Here is an 11,638-nt window from a genome sequence, read left to right as displayed (position 1 = left end):
ATTTGTAGTGATTGTGGTGGTCAGGATGGCCATTGGAATGATTATCCTAACTCTTATTCCCCTTTCCCAAGCCTATATGATGATGATTCTCATTTTGTTTGTGATGTTGATGGAGCAATGTAGTGGAGGATGGGGAACATAAAGCTCAACTTAATTTATGTGTTAAAGCAACTAGTGGAGCAGAATGCGGAAAAAAGAATCCATAGAAAGGATTAGTGCAAAATTGAGTGCAACAATCACAGAGGTGGAGACCAAAGTCGAGACTTTCACTGATCAACAAGAACAAAGTTATGAAGTGGAGATACTTGTGTGGTCGGTGGACCTGATTAATAGTCTTTAATGCAAAAGATTCATTTTACAACAAATATTAGAGCACGAGCGGGGTCCAATTGTCAAAAACACTTCTTACTTGCGTTGGTAACAAAATAGAACACCTAATAAAAAACAATTTGATATTTTTCTGATAAATAATTCAAACATAATGGTGATAGAAAGGTAGATTAATGCTTATAAGTACACAAAAATGTTAGTAGTGCAAAATTCGTAAAATAAAAGGTTATCTTTACAAGTAGGAAACAGACTATGCAGATCAACTAAACGAAATGTGATAGCCACCTTTCCATGTGAAAGCAAGATATTTATTCCATTAGCTTTGACTCAGCAGACGATGATACCAATAACTACTAACAAGAAGAATACCTTAATATTTTAACACCAAATGATCTTCCGCGACAACGATATATTGTCAAATCTATTATGCCATTTTGCGTTTCTCTAATTCTCTTGATTCTCTCCCTATATATATATATATATATATATAGCAAGAAATTAAATGTATTCGTGTTTTCTTGAACAAGTAAGTTTTGAAAAAAAAAATGTCATCATGCTACTTAGAAATTTAGACCTTTCAAATAACTTATATAGCAGTACAAAGGATGATCAATAGAGGATTTGATCACCATATCATACCTGTAAAGTTACAACGGGTCAATCTATTACCAAGCATGTGTTTATCCCAAGAATTCAACCCTTTCCCCATGAAAATGAAGGATATCCATTCAAATTCATTCGAAAATGTTTTTTTGTATGTTTATGTTTTGCAATGACGATAAATAAATCACAAAATCAACAATCTTTAATGTTGGATAGTATCTACTACAACAAATTTTCTTACATTACCAACTTTACGTTGCACTTTGTCAACATCGATAATAAGATTCCTAGTGATGACAGAGCAATCGAAACAGGTGAATGAAAAATACACTAGGAATATCGTCTATAAGGAAGTTGAACACATATTTGTACGTCATAAAACAAAATAAGTTAAAAAATCACATGTATCTAATTAAACTCTGAATATTCTTCTTTGTAGGTTTAAATGCTATCAACTTATCTTAACCTCAACAAAAAGTCATCAGACAACTATATATATTAACCATTCACATAAACTGATACTTCATTCTTCATGTATAACAATTTGCTGAAAGCTTTATTTTAATACTCCATCCATCTCAATTTATGTGGCACAATTCGGATTCCAAAAGTCAAACGAGAGTTTCTTTGACTGCGATTCTGTTATACGTGTTTTAAATATTGAAAAATTTCAACTATCGAGACTTATTGACGTAGTATCCAAATATGTAAATTTTATTTCAAAAAAACTTATAAATTTCATGTCCCAAATTCGAATGGTTCATAATTGAGACAAAGGGAGTAATTTTAACATTTTTTTTTTTAAATCCTATACTAGATGATTCTGCATATATGTGTAACGCACACGTCGAAAATTAATAAACAGATTCAGAGGGAATAGTTAATCAAAATTTTAGGTAAGTGATAGAATTATACGTAAAAGACTAAAATGAATTGCAGCTGAAGTTAGGGGGGTCCTAGGTGCATTTGTAATTCTTTAGGGGCCATTGGGCACACCACAATTTTAATAGCCGGTGCATTTCCCCGGATATTAGGGCTGGATCAAGAAGCGCCACCTTCTCTATCTTAAATTTGCAACTTTATTGTTCTTAGACATCTCATCGAATAATGCAACTCCCTTTTGGGGATTTATACAATTCATTTCAATCATTTTCACTATAGCAATTTCCATACATGAACCCCTTTTTCTTGAAATTGAAAAAAGAAGAAGCCCATTTTCCCCATATTGTAACATTTGATCCTATATGAAATCCATTCAAGGGACACCATTTATGAGGACCCTTTTGCATTTTGAACCTATTGGGAAGTAAAAAAAAAAAAAAAAAAAAAAAAAGGACATTGTGTGTTGTTTTGTTTATTCAATTTTTTCTTTGGTTCTTGATTTTTTACCTAGATGTGTGGGAGGGTATCTATTTTAGAATCGTTATGATAAGCAGAAGAATTCACAATAGTATTAATCGCTCTTTAATGGCCATTACATCTACTTTTTCTGTTGGCCCAAAAGATTATTCTTTTGTATTATCTAATAATAACAAGGGATTTCAGTTTTTGTCATGTGTCAAGTTTTTATCTACAATCGATGCACAGGTTTTTGGAGGAAAATACCCTTTTAATAATTCGACGAATCTTAGGCTTTGGGGTTGTTGTTGTTCTTCTAATAATGATTCAAATATAAGTAGTGCGGGTAATAATAAGTACTATATGAATGGATTTCAAAGGGCACAGGTTTATGCTCCAGCGAATCCGGTCTTGCTACATGATGCTGAGGAAACTAGTACTAGTAGTGCTACTAAGGACACTAATCATAGAGGAAGCCGTGGTGGATTCTTTAACCAGGATTTACAGGATAAAATCGTTGTAGCGGTTGATGTTGATGAAGGTATTTGAAAAAAAAACACTTTTTTGCTTGTATTGTAAGGTTGTTAGCATTGGGGTTCATGCTGGATTCATTCATTCTCTTTGCAGTCACTGCAACAATTCTCCTAAAAGTACATTATCACCATTTTTACGTAGTTTTTTAATCATCTTTTTCGTAACACATACTATTGAGTTTCAATTTGTTTGTCTTAGTTTGACTGGATCGGAGTTGAAGAAAATAAATTAGACTTTTGGATCTTGTGGCCTTAAATTAAAGATGTGTGTAATGTATGCATTCTGGTCTGAAATATGTCATGTAGTATGTTGGGTGTAAAGGGTTAGTACTAAGTATAGAAAGTGACATTCTTTTTGAAACAAACTAAAAAGGAAAGTAAAAGACTTTGAAACGGAGGGAGTAGGATTTTGTGGAATCACTTGTCATTTGCAAGGTTGCTTGCCCTATTCACAGAATGTTGGCAGTTCTCATCCTTCTTTCACTCTCTTTTCCTTGTAATTCTCTAATTTGTGTTACTTTCTCTCACCTAAACTGATTGTTTGTGCTTTTCCGTCATCCTTATGTTTTATTTGCTGGTTTGCAGTCCTTGGGAACTTTGTTTCAGCTCTCAACGAATTTGTCGCGGATCGTTACTCATCATACCATTCGGTGTCTGAGTATCATGTATATGAATTCTTCAAGGTACCATGCCTATCTACTGTCTTGCATATTGTTTGGCATGTCACAAGACGACTTTGGCTTTTGGTGCTTTTCTATGCTTTTCACCTTTGACAACACGGAATATAAGATTAGTCTGGCCAATCTATTACTGATCCAATATATGATATTTGCCTAACGGGCAGTGCCAAGTAATTAATAGCATGAGAGAGAGAGAGAGAGGGTTTACCTCAGTTGACAACTGAATGAAGATTTATGCAACTAAAGATTCAGTGCTCCAATTGGAATGGATTTACCGATATCTTCCACTCATTTGACGGGCTGATGATAAAAGAAACTGCTCTCTTCATTCCAGTTTAGAAGAAGAGTGTAACATGATTCGTTTACTATTGGATATGGGAAATGGCCAATTTGGTTTTTAAGAATAAAAATAAAGAAAATTTGGAGTGGTAAATCTCCTAGTGCAACAACAACAACAACATACCCAGTTGAATCCCACAATGTGGGGTCTGGGGAGGGTAAAGTATACGCAGACCTTACCCCCACCTTGGAAGGTAGGGAGGCTGTTTCCGAAAGACCCTCGACTCAAAAGAAAACAAGGAAAAATAGTCAGATACGGACAAGCAAATCAAAACAATGCGAAAATGAGAACTAGGTAAATCTCCTAGTGCCTGATCAAAAAACACAAGGAATAGTTGTATTAAGTAAAAATAGGTGCCATATGATGCTTACATTTTTATTTTTTATTTTTTTTGGTAGTATTAAGTCTTTCAGGGAAGTGGACACAATTTGCAGAAGTTCAGGAAAAGGGAAGTAGAACTACTTTTTATACGACAGATGGATGAGAAGATACCATATCAAGGAGAAGGTTAAATTGAGTGTTCAATCCTTCTTTATTGAAAAATTGAGAGTTCAATCCCATTCTCCATTCTCTCTCAATGCAAAATTGATAATTCAGGAAGAATTGAAGGTGCTATAAAAGGTAATGAGATTAAAGGGGCTTAATTAATTATGTTAGTAGAAGGAGAAGGGAATGGAAGATGAATAACAATTCAACATGAGCCACAGGGGTTCAAGAGCAGATACAATTAAGATGCTGAAGTAGTTATTGGGATTCTGGTGCTTGTTATGATGGAGAAGCAAGACAATTTGGATAGTGGGTCAAATATGAATCTGGATACATGATTTGACAATATCCTTAATGGTCGTGGAAGAGAATGCACAACCCATAATGACAGATATTGGGAAACTTTGGGAGTCGCTTGGGGTGGAAGTGAAGATAAGGCAAGGAGTTGTGACAGGTTGATGTAAGATGGCTAGAAGACAGATTAAGAGGACAACAAAAAGAGATCAACTACAAGATAACAGCATGAGTTAAGACTTCTAAAGTGTGGTTTAAATTATGCTAGGTGGAAGTTATCTAGGTAAAAGGTTTTAGTTTGTATCAAGGAAGATAGATTGTGTTGCTAGGGTAGTATATTTTTGTAATAGGGTCATTTGGGGTCTGTGCTCTCATTGTTTTTGTAAGTAGACTTTGTTGAAAGCCTATTTGTATCTCTTGGAATTGGTCCTCCATTTAAGTGCTAATTAGTATTAACAATTTATCCACTTTTACTATCAAAAATATTAAGTGGGTGAACAAAAAAATTATAGTGAAATTTACGAGATGCTGTTCTAACTGAGGAGGTATCACTTGTTTTTTAACCTTAATGTGTGTTCCTTCTCCTGCAACTTTGTGCTTTTCTGAGCTACTTCTTCTGTAATCATTGCAGATATGGAAATGCTCAAGAGATGAAGGTATTATTGGTTCTTTCCTTTCAGTTGAGTTATTTAGGTAGAAACAACTATTTCAAGGTGTTTTTCAACTTTTTTTCTTCTTTTATTTGTTCATTTCGGAATGGAGACATTTGACATTGCTTTCTTTCCAATCTTTGTGATTAAAATAGTACTGATATTGAGGGTACAGTTTAGCTAGCTGAAGTGAGATTTATTCTATTTTATTTTGGTCATAATATTGCTACTAAGTTGCACCCAAGCGTGTGCCCTAGCGGTCAATAAAGTAAGGGGAAAACATGGAGACCAGGGTTCAAATCCTAGTAGAGTGAGGCCAAGATGTATGTCCTCCGCCAAGTTTTGCTCTTTTGTGATATATATGTACAAATATGGGTCATGGTCTAACTCCCAACCACAATGGTGGTCTTGGGAAAAAATATGCAGTAGAGGTTAAAAAAACAGTAGGTGATTTTTTACCATTTGCCTAAACCTGATGGGCAGAATTATTCGGTACCTGTGTTGGTGAGCTGTGTTGCTCGGACTCTTCAAAATTGTCGATGGGTGCGTGTCGGATACTCCAAAAGTAGTATACTTTTGGAGAATCCGACACGGGTGCGACATCATTTTTGGAGAGTCCGAGCAACATAGCTGGTGAGAGATAGTAGGTACTCTGTGGAATAGTTGGACAACACCGTTGTCACAAAAAAATGTGATCTAAGTTCCTTCCATTGATAAAATTGTCACTGTGGTCTCATTTAATCTCGTTTTCCAATTAGATTTGAAAGTAATGCTTGTGCAATGGCTCAAAACACTCTGTCAAAGATGACCTACTGTGAATCCTATCTTGGCATTCTTTTATCACCTTACCTATATGATCACTATGTTATCCATTGAGGACCCTGCATTTGGAAGACAAGTTTCTTCACTCTTTAAGTTCGTTTGAAAGCATATAAGGGATTAAAAAACCCCCCTTAATCAACTCAATACCTATCCTTGGGAGGAAGACTCATCTTAATCAACTCAGTCTTGGATTCCTTGCCAACATATGTGATGTCCTTATTTCCTATCCCAAGCAAGGTGGTTAAGGCTCTGGACACTCTAAGGAGAAACTTTCTATGGCAAGGAAACAATGAGGAAAAAAGTTCCACTTGGTAAATTGGGAAGTAGTTCAACAAAGTAGAATGCATGGAGGATTGGGGGTGAAGAACCTAAAATTACAGAATAAAAGCTTACTCATGAAGTGGTTATGGAGATATAATCAGGAAGATCAGGCACTATGGAAAGAGGTAATCCAATATAAGTATAGCCAAAATGGGAATTGGTGTACAAATGAGGTGACAAATACCTATGGTGTGGGGGTATGGAGGACCATTAGAGCTTTCTGGCTGGCTCTGAAGGCAAATGTTAACTACAAGGTGGGTAGGGGTGATAAGATTCTTTTCTGGAAGGAAAATTGGAGTGGACAGGGGACATTACAACTACTGTTTCCTAGCTTATTTTCTATAAACACAAATCCAGATAGTACAATAGAGGAGATGTGGTCTCCCCAAGGCTGGAATTTGGTTTTCAGAAGACTTCTAAATGATTGGGAAATAGCATGGGTAGCAGAACTACTGACAGTAATTAGTGGATTTCAAGGAACTAATTTTGAGCCAGATAAATTGACATGGAAGCATAATCAAGATGGACTGTTCTCTGTGAACAGATTGTACAACAAGGGTTTGACTGAAATTTCAGGGAGGACACCAGGACCTTGGAAATCCATTTGGAAGAGTGTGGCACCAACTAAGGTGAAGTGTTTCACCTGGCTGGTAGCTTGGAGAGCCTGCTTGACTCATGAAGCATTGTAGAAAAGAGGAATAAACATTGCTTCAAGATGCACATTATGCAAGGAGGCCTTAGAGACAAACAATCACCTTTTCCTTCATTGTAAAGTTACGGCACAAGTCTGGGCATTGTTCATTTGGCTAAGGTGAACTGGACTATGCCTGAACACACTGCAGACCTTCTAAGCTGTTGGATAAGAAGGGGAGGGAGCAAGAGTCAGAAGATTTGGTGGAAAACAGTTCCTGCCTGCATCTGGTGGAACATTTGGAAGGAAAGAAAAGACAGAATTTTTAAAGGCAGAGAAAGTTCATTGCAGAAGATCCAATGGAAGGTCTTTACTTCATTAAGTTTTTGGTGTAAAGAACAATATGTAGAAGAGGAAGTTCAGTTAGTGGACTTTTTAGGATTACTGTAAGTATATCTCTTTCAGTAAAGTGTGAATTTTTGGAGGTGACCAGCATACCCTTAATGCTGAGGAATACAAAATTACCAGTTTAAAAAAAAAAAAAAACCCCCCACCTCCAAACAACTGAAATGAGACTAAATATTTTTTTTTTTGAAACTTGTAACTTTGTATTCCTCAGCATTAAGGGTATGTTGGCCACCTCCAAAAATTTACACTTTACTAAAAGAGAAATACTTACAGTAATCCTAAAAAGTCCACTAACTGAACTTCCTCTTCTACATATTGTTCTTTACACCAAAAACTTAATGAAGTAATGACCTTCCATTGGATCTTCTGCAATGAACTTTCTCTGCCTTTAAAAATTCTGTCGTTTCTTTCCTTCCAAATGTTCCACAAAATGCAGGCAGGAACTGTTTTCCACCAAATCTTTTGACTCCTGCTCCCTCCCCTTCTTATCCAATAGCTTAGAAGTTCTGCAGTGTGTTCAGGCATAGTCCAGTTCACCCTAGCCAAATTAATGAACAATGCCCAGACTTGTGCCGTAACTTTACAATGAAGGAAAAGGTGATGGTTTGTCTCTAAGGCCTCCTTGCACAATGTGCATCTTGAAGCAATGTTTATTCCTCTTTTCTGCAGTGCTTCATGAGTCAAGCAGGCTCTCCAAGCTACCGGCCAGGTGAAACACTTCACCTTAGTTGGTGCCACACTCTTCCAAATGGATTTCCAAGGTCCTGGTGTCCTCCCTGAAATTTCAGTCAAACCCTTGTAGTACAATCTGTTCACAGAGAACAATCCATCTTTATTATGCTTCCATGTCAATTTATCTGGCTCAAAATTAGTTCCTTGAAATCCACTAATTACTGTTAGTAGTTCTGCTACCCATGCTATTTCCCAATCATTTAGAAGTCTTCTGAAAACTAAATTCCAGCCTTGGGGAGACCACATCTCCTCTATTGTACTATCTGGATTTGTGCTTATAGAAAATAAGCTAGGAAACAGTAGTTGTAATGTCCCCTGTCCACTCCAATTTTCCTTCCAGAAAAGAATCTTGTCACCCCTACCCGCCTTGTAGTTAACATTTGCCTTCAGAGCCAGCCAGAAAGCTCTAATGGTCCTCCATACCCCCACACCATAGGTATTTGTCAGCTCATTTGTACACCATTTCCCGTTTTGGCTATACTTATGTTGGGTTACCTCTTTCCAAGACACTAAATATATTGGATTTCCTGAAACGACAGTATCTTATTTTTTGAAATAGATTATAGGTGACAGTGTGAAAAGTGATTGCAACTAAGCACATGGACATGGAGTGTAGTGTACTGTGATTGGTGTCCTTTTCTAAGCTATGGTTTCCTTCGCAAAGGGCTAAAGAAAAGGAGAGGATTAAGGCTTTTGGTCATATCTGTTGCATCCTTTGCGGCTTTGCCTGTCTGCCATCCAGGCTTCAACTTTGAATGCTCCCAACTTCAACTGCTTGGAGTGCAGTCCAGCCTACAAGTACAGTTACCCATCAGTGCAGTCCAGCCTACAAGTACAGTTACCCATCTTTCTTTCTTCATCTTTTGTGTTAGTTTGCCTATCTCGTGTTCTGCAGTTTTTGCCGTCTTCCATCGCTTCTTCCTTCCTGCATTCTTTTCTCTTCTTCTTCGTCTTTTACTGCTCTTCTCCTGCGCCACTTTTTCCTCCCCAGTTTTGGCTCCAACCCTGTTTCTTTTTCTCTTCTTGCACATTTCTTCTTCTTCTGCGTATGCTCCTCTGCCCTCTGCTCTTATGAACAACTATCTCTCTCCTGGTGTTTTGTTAATGTATTGTTTTGCCGCGCCTATGTTTCCCATTCCATAACTTCTGTTACTCTTCTTCATTTTAATTGACATTCATAATACTCTGGCTATAACCAGTAAAAAAAGTAGTTCGACTATAGAAAGAAAGGACTTCAATTGGCTATTGAAATTCTTAAATTTGAAATAAACAGACTGTTTGCTGTTTGTGTTTTAGTGTAGCAATAACTGAGAACTTGATGGGTGTGGATTGCTGTAATTGATTTGGACATATGGCATCAGATTAATTTGTTATTGTTTCTTTACGTATTCTTTTAGTTTATGGATGTAGTATTTGTGTATGTTACACAAGGTAATCCATTTGTGGTTCGACATGCATGGCATCTGTGACTGAACATTTCTGTTTTAACTTACATAAATATGGTGGCAGCTGATATCCGCGTCCATGAATTCTTCAAGACTTCTTATTTCAAGACCGGAATTCGTCCAATTCCCGGTGCTCGACAGACTCTTCAAAAGATGTCTAGATTCTGTAACCTATCAATTGTGACGTACGTAACTTGTGGACCCTTTGGTAGCTTCAATTATTTGATACCCTTTGCATGGTGCATTTGCTTAGTAACTAATTTAACCAATGTTTTGATAGGTCCCGGCAAAACGCCATTAAAGATCACACGATTGAGTGGATTGAGAGGCATTATCCTGGATTATTTCAGGATATTCACTTCGGCAATCACTTTGCATTGAATGGGAAGTCTATAGCCAAATCAGATATGTGCAGGTATATATCATCAATCTCCTTTTCCGGGTTTGCTTTTATCTTTCTCTTTGTTCTATGTTTCTGCAATGCCTCGCCATTTTCTGATAATGTCATAAAGCAGCAGATTGATAACCCGTCCATTTTGATATCTAGCTAGCTTACTGTTTTGTAAGTCTCATTATATTGGCATTCCTTAGGCCTTTTAAACACTTTTTAATGTAACCTTTTTTTGACGTTACATATGCCATTTTTAGTTTCACACAATATTACAAAGCAGCAGATTGTTACCCCTTTGGTTTTAGTATCTAGCTAGAAGTCCATTCTGTCAGTCACTAGATTGTATTCTTAGACCTGTGAAGCCGTTTATGAATGTATGCTGTTTGACTTACTTTAGATAACTGCTTGTGCTAGGTCCTTGGGAGCAACTGTTTTGATTGATGACAACCCGAGGTATGCTATCGAGTGTGCGGAAGTTGGAATCAAGGTTCTTCTTTTTGATTATGAAAATTCATACCCATGGTCCAAAAGTGAGTCACTTAATGGGCATCCCATGGTTAAGAGAGTGCACAACTGGGGAGAAGTGGAGCATCAATTAGCTTCATGGATAGTTCCCAGAAATTCCTCTCCAAAGTAGACTCAGAAAAAAAGAGAATAAAATGTATGATTTGTATTCTATTTGACTTCATATTTGGAAAGCAATGGTAAACCTGGTGATCAAAGGGTCAAGCCTCTGCTGTTAAGAAGTTGGTAAACACGTTTTCTTCCATTTTGCCTTTCTGCTCTGTACAGATATAAAATCCGTCGAGTGTTAGTAACGAGACTTATTTAAATAGGTTAGAGTCGATGCCTGGACGGTCTCACTGTACTTGCAATCCATAAAGATAAAGACGATATTCTTGAAATTTATTTTCTAGTTGAAGTATGTGTTCTGTTTCTTTTGTGGGAATTTCACCCGGTAACCTTGCTATTTAAGTTATTTCCGGTTTCTTAGAAGTATTTTACTTGTCACCAGTGTTTGGCAAACTTCAGACAGTATTTGGCTTAGTTGCTCATCTGTTGCAAGGCTCAAATACACAATTCTTTCTGGTGATTCTAGGTCTGACATAAACACCAACAACCTCCAATCTAAGGAAAAATTTCACAATATAAGACATAGTTACATTGGGAAAGTTAACAAAGTATAGAGTTGTCAAGGAACCTAGAGTGAAAGAGAAACTAAGTATTTGTATAGCTCTAAAATACCAAACAGACAATTCTAGACACATCACCGGAACTGCCAATCGTATTGACAGGTAACAAGTGGAATTGGCGCTGTGTAAACTACTCTTGGTTTTGGACATGCAGGCAAACTTCAGATATTGGTGATTCAAATTGTTTAAAGCTGGGGAATAACAGTGTAACGCTTGGGATTACACTGGTATGTTGTTAAATATTTGAAGTGATTTTGAAGCTATCATACTTACAAAGATCTATGTACTTCAACTATGTTTAAATAGCGGTCCTTAAATCGGCTCTGTGCATTTCTCCCACTTTTTTGGATAATTGAAAACAGCCTGAGGGATAGTCATACTAGGTTCGAGACTCTGGATAATGAACATATCCTTCATTTAAATACTAGACTTTTAATCTTC

The 11,638-nt window shown here is 36.8% G+C and overlaps 1 protein-coding gene across 1 annotated transcript; it reads left to right on the top strand.

The window, feature by feature from the left end:
• Nucleotides 1-1,968: 1,968 nt before the first annotated feature.
• Nucleotides 1,969-10,929, top strand: LOC132603358 (uncharacterized). Its single transcript, XM_060316382.1, has 6 exons — nucleotides 1,969-2,812; nucleotides 3,390-3,487; nucleotides 5,236-5,260; nucleotides 9,678-9,798; nucleotides 9,894-10,028; nucleotides 10,419-10,929. Exons 1-6 carry the CDS (start codon nucleotides 2,359-2,361, stop codon nucleotides 10,639-10,641), a joined length of 1,056 nt encoding a protein of 351 aa, XP_060172365.1. The 5' UTR covers nucleotides 1,969-2,358; the 3' UTR covers nucleotides 10,642-10,929.
• The last annotated feature ends 709 nt before the right edge of the window (nucleotides 10,930-11,638 follow it).

Source organism: Lycium barbarum, chromosome 7, assembly GCF_019175385.1.
Source record: "Lycium barbarum isolate Lr01 chromosome 7, ASM1917538v2, whole genome shotgun sequence".
NCBI classification, from domain to species: domain Eukaryota; kingdom Viridiplantae; phylum Streptophyta; class Magnoliopsida; order Solanales; family Solanaceae; genus Lycium; species Lycium barbarum.
Note: the sequence above shows the minus strand (reverse complement) of the source record. Positions and strands in the feature narration are given on the sequence as shown.

Bases quoted from the DNA above. Each gene is read 5' to 3' on its own strand.
- LOC132603358 (XM_060316382.1), top strand. From the start codon at position 2,359: ATGATAAGCAGAAGAATTCACAATAGTATTAATCGCTCTTTAATGGCC. The intron at 2,813-3,389 runs GTATTTGAAAAA...GCTGGTTTGCAG, and splicing joins AGCGGTTGATGTTGATGAAG to TCCTTGGGAACTTTGTTTCA. The intron at 9,799-9,893 runs GTACGTAACTTG...ATGTTTTGATAG, and splicing joins TGTAACCTATCAATTGTGAC to GTCCCGGCAAAACGCCATTA.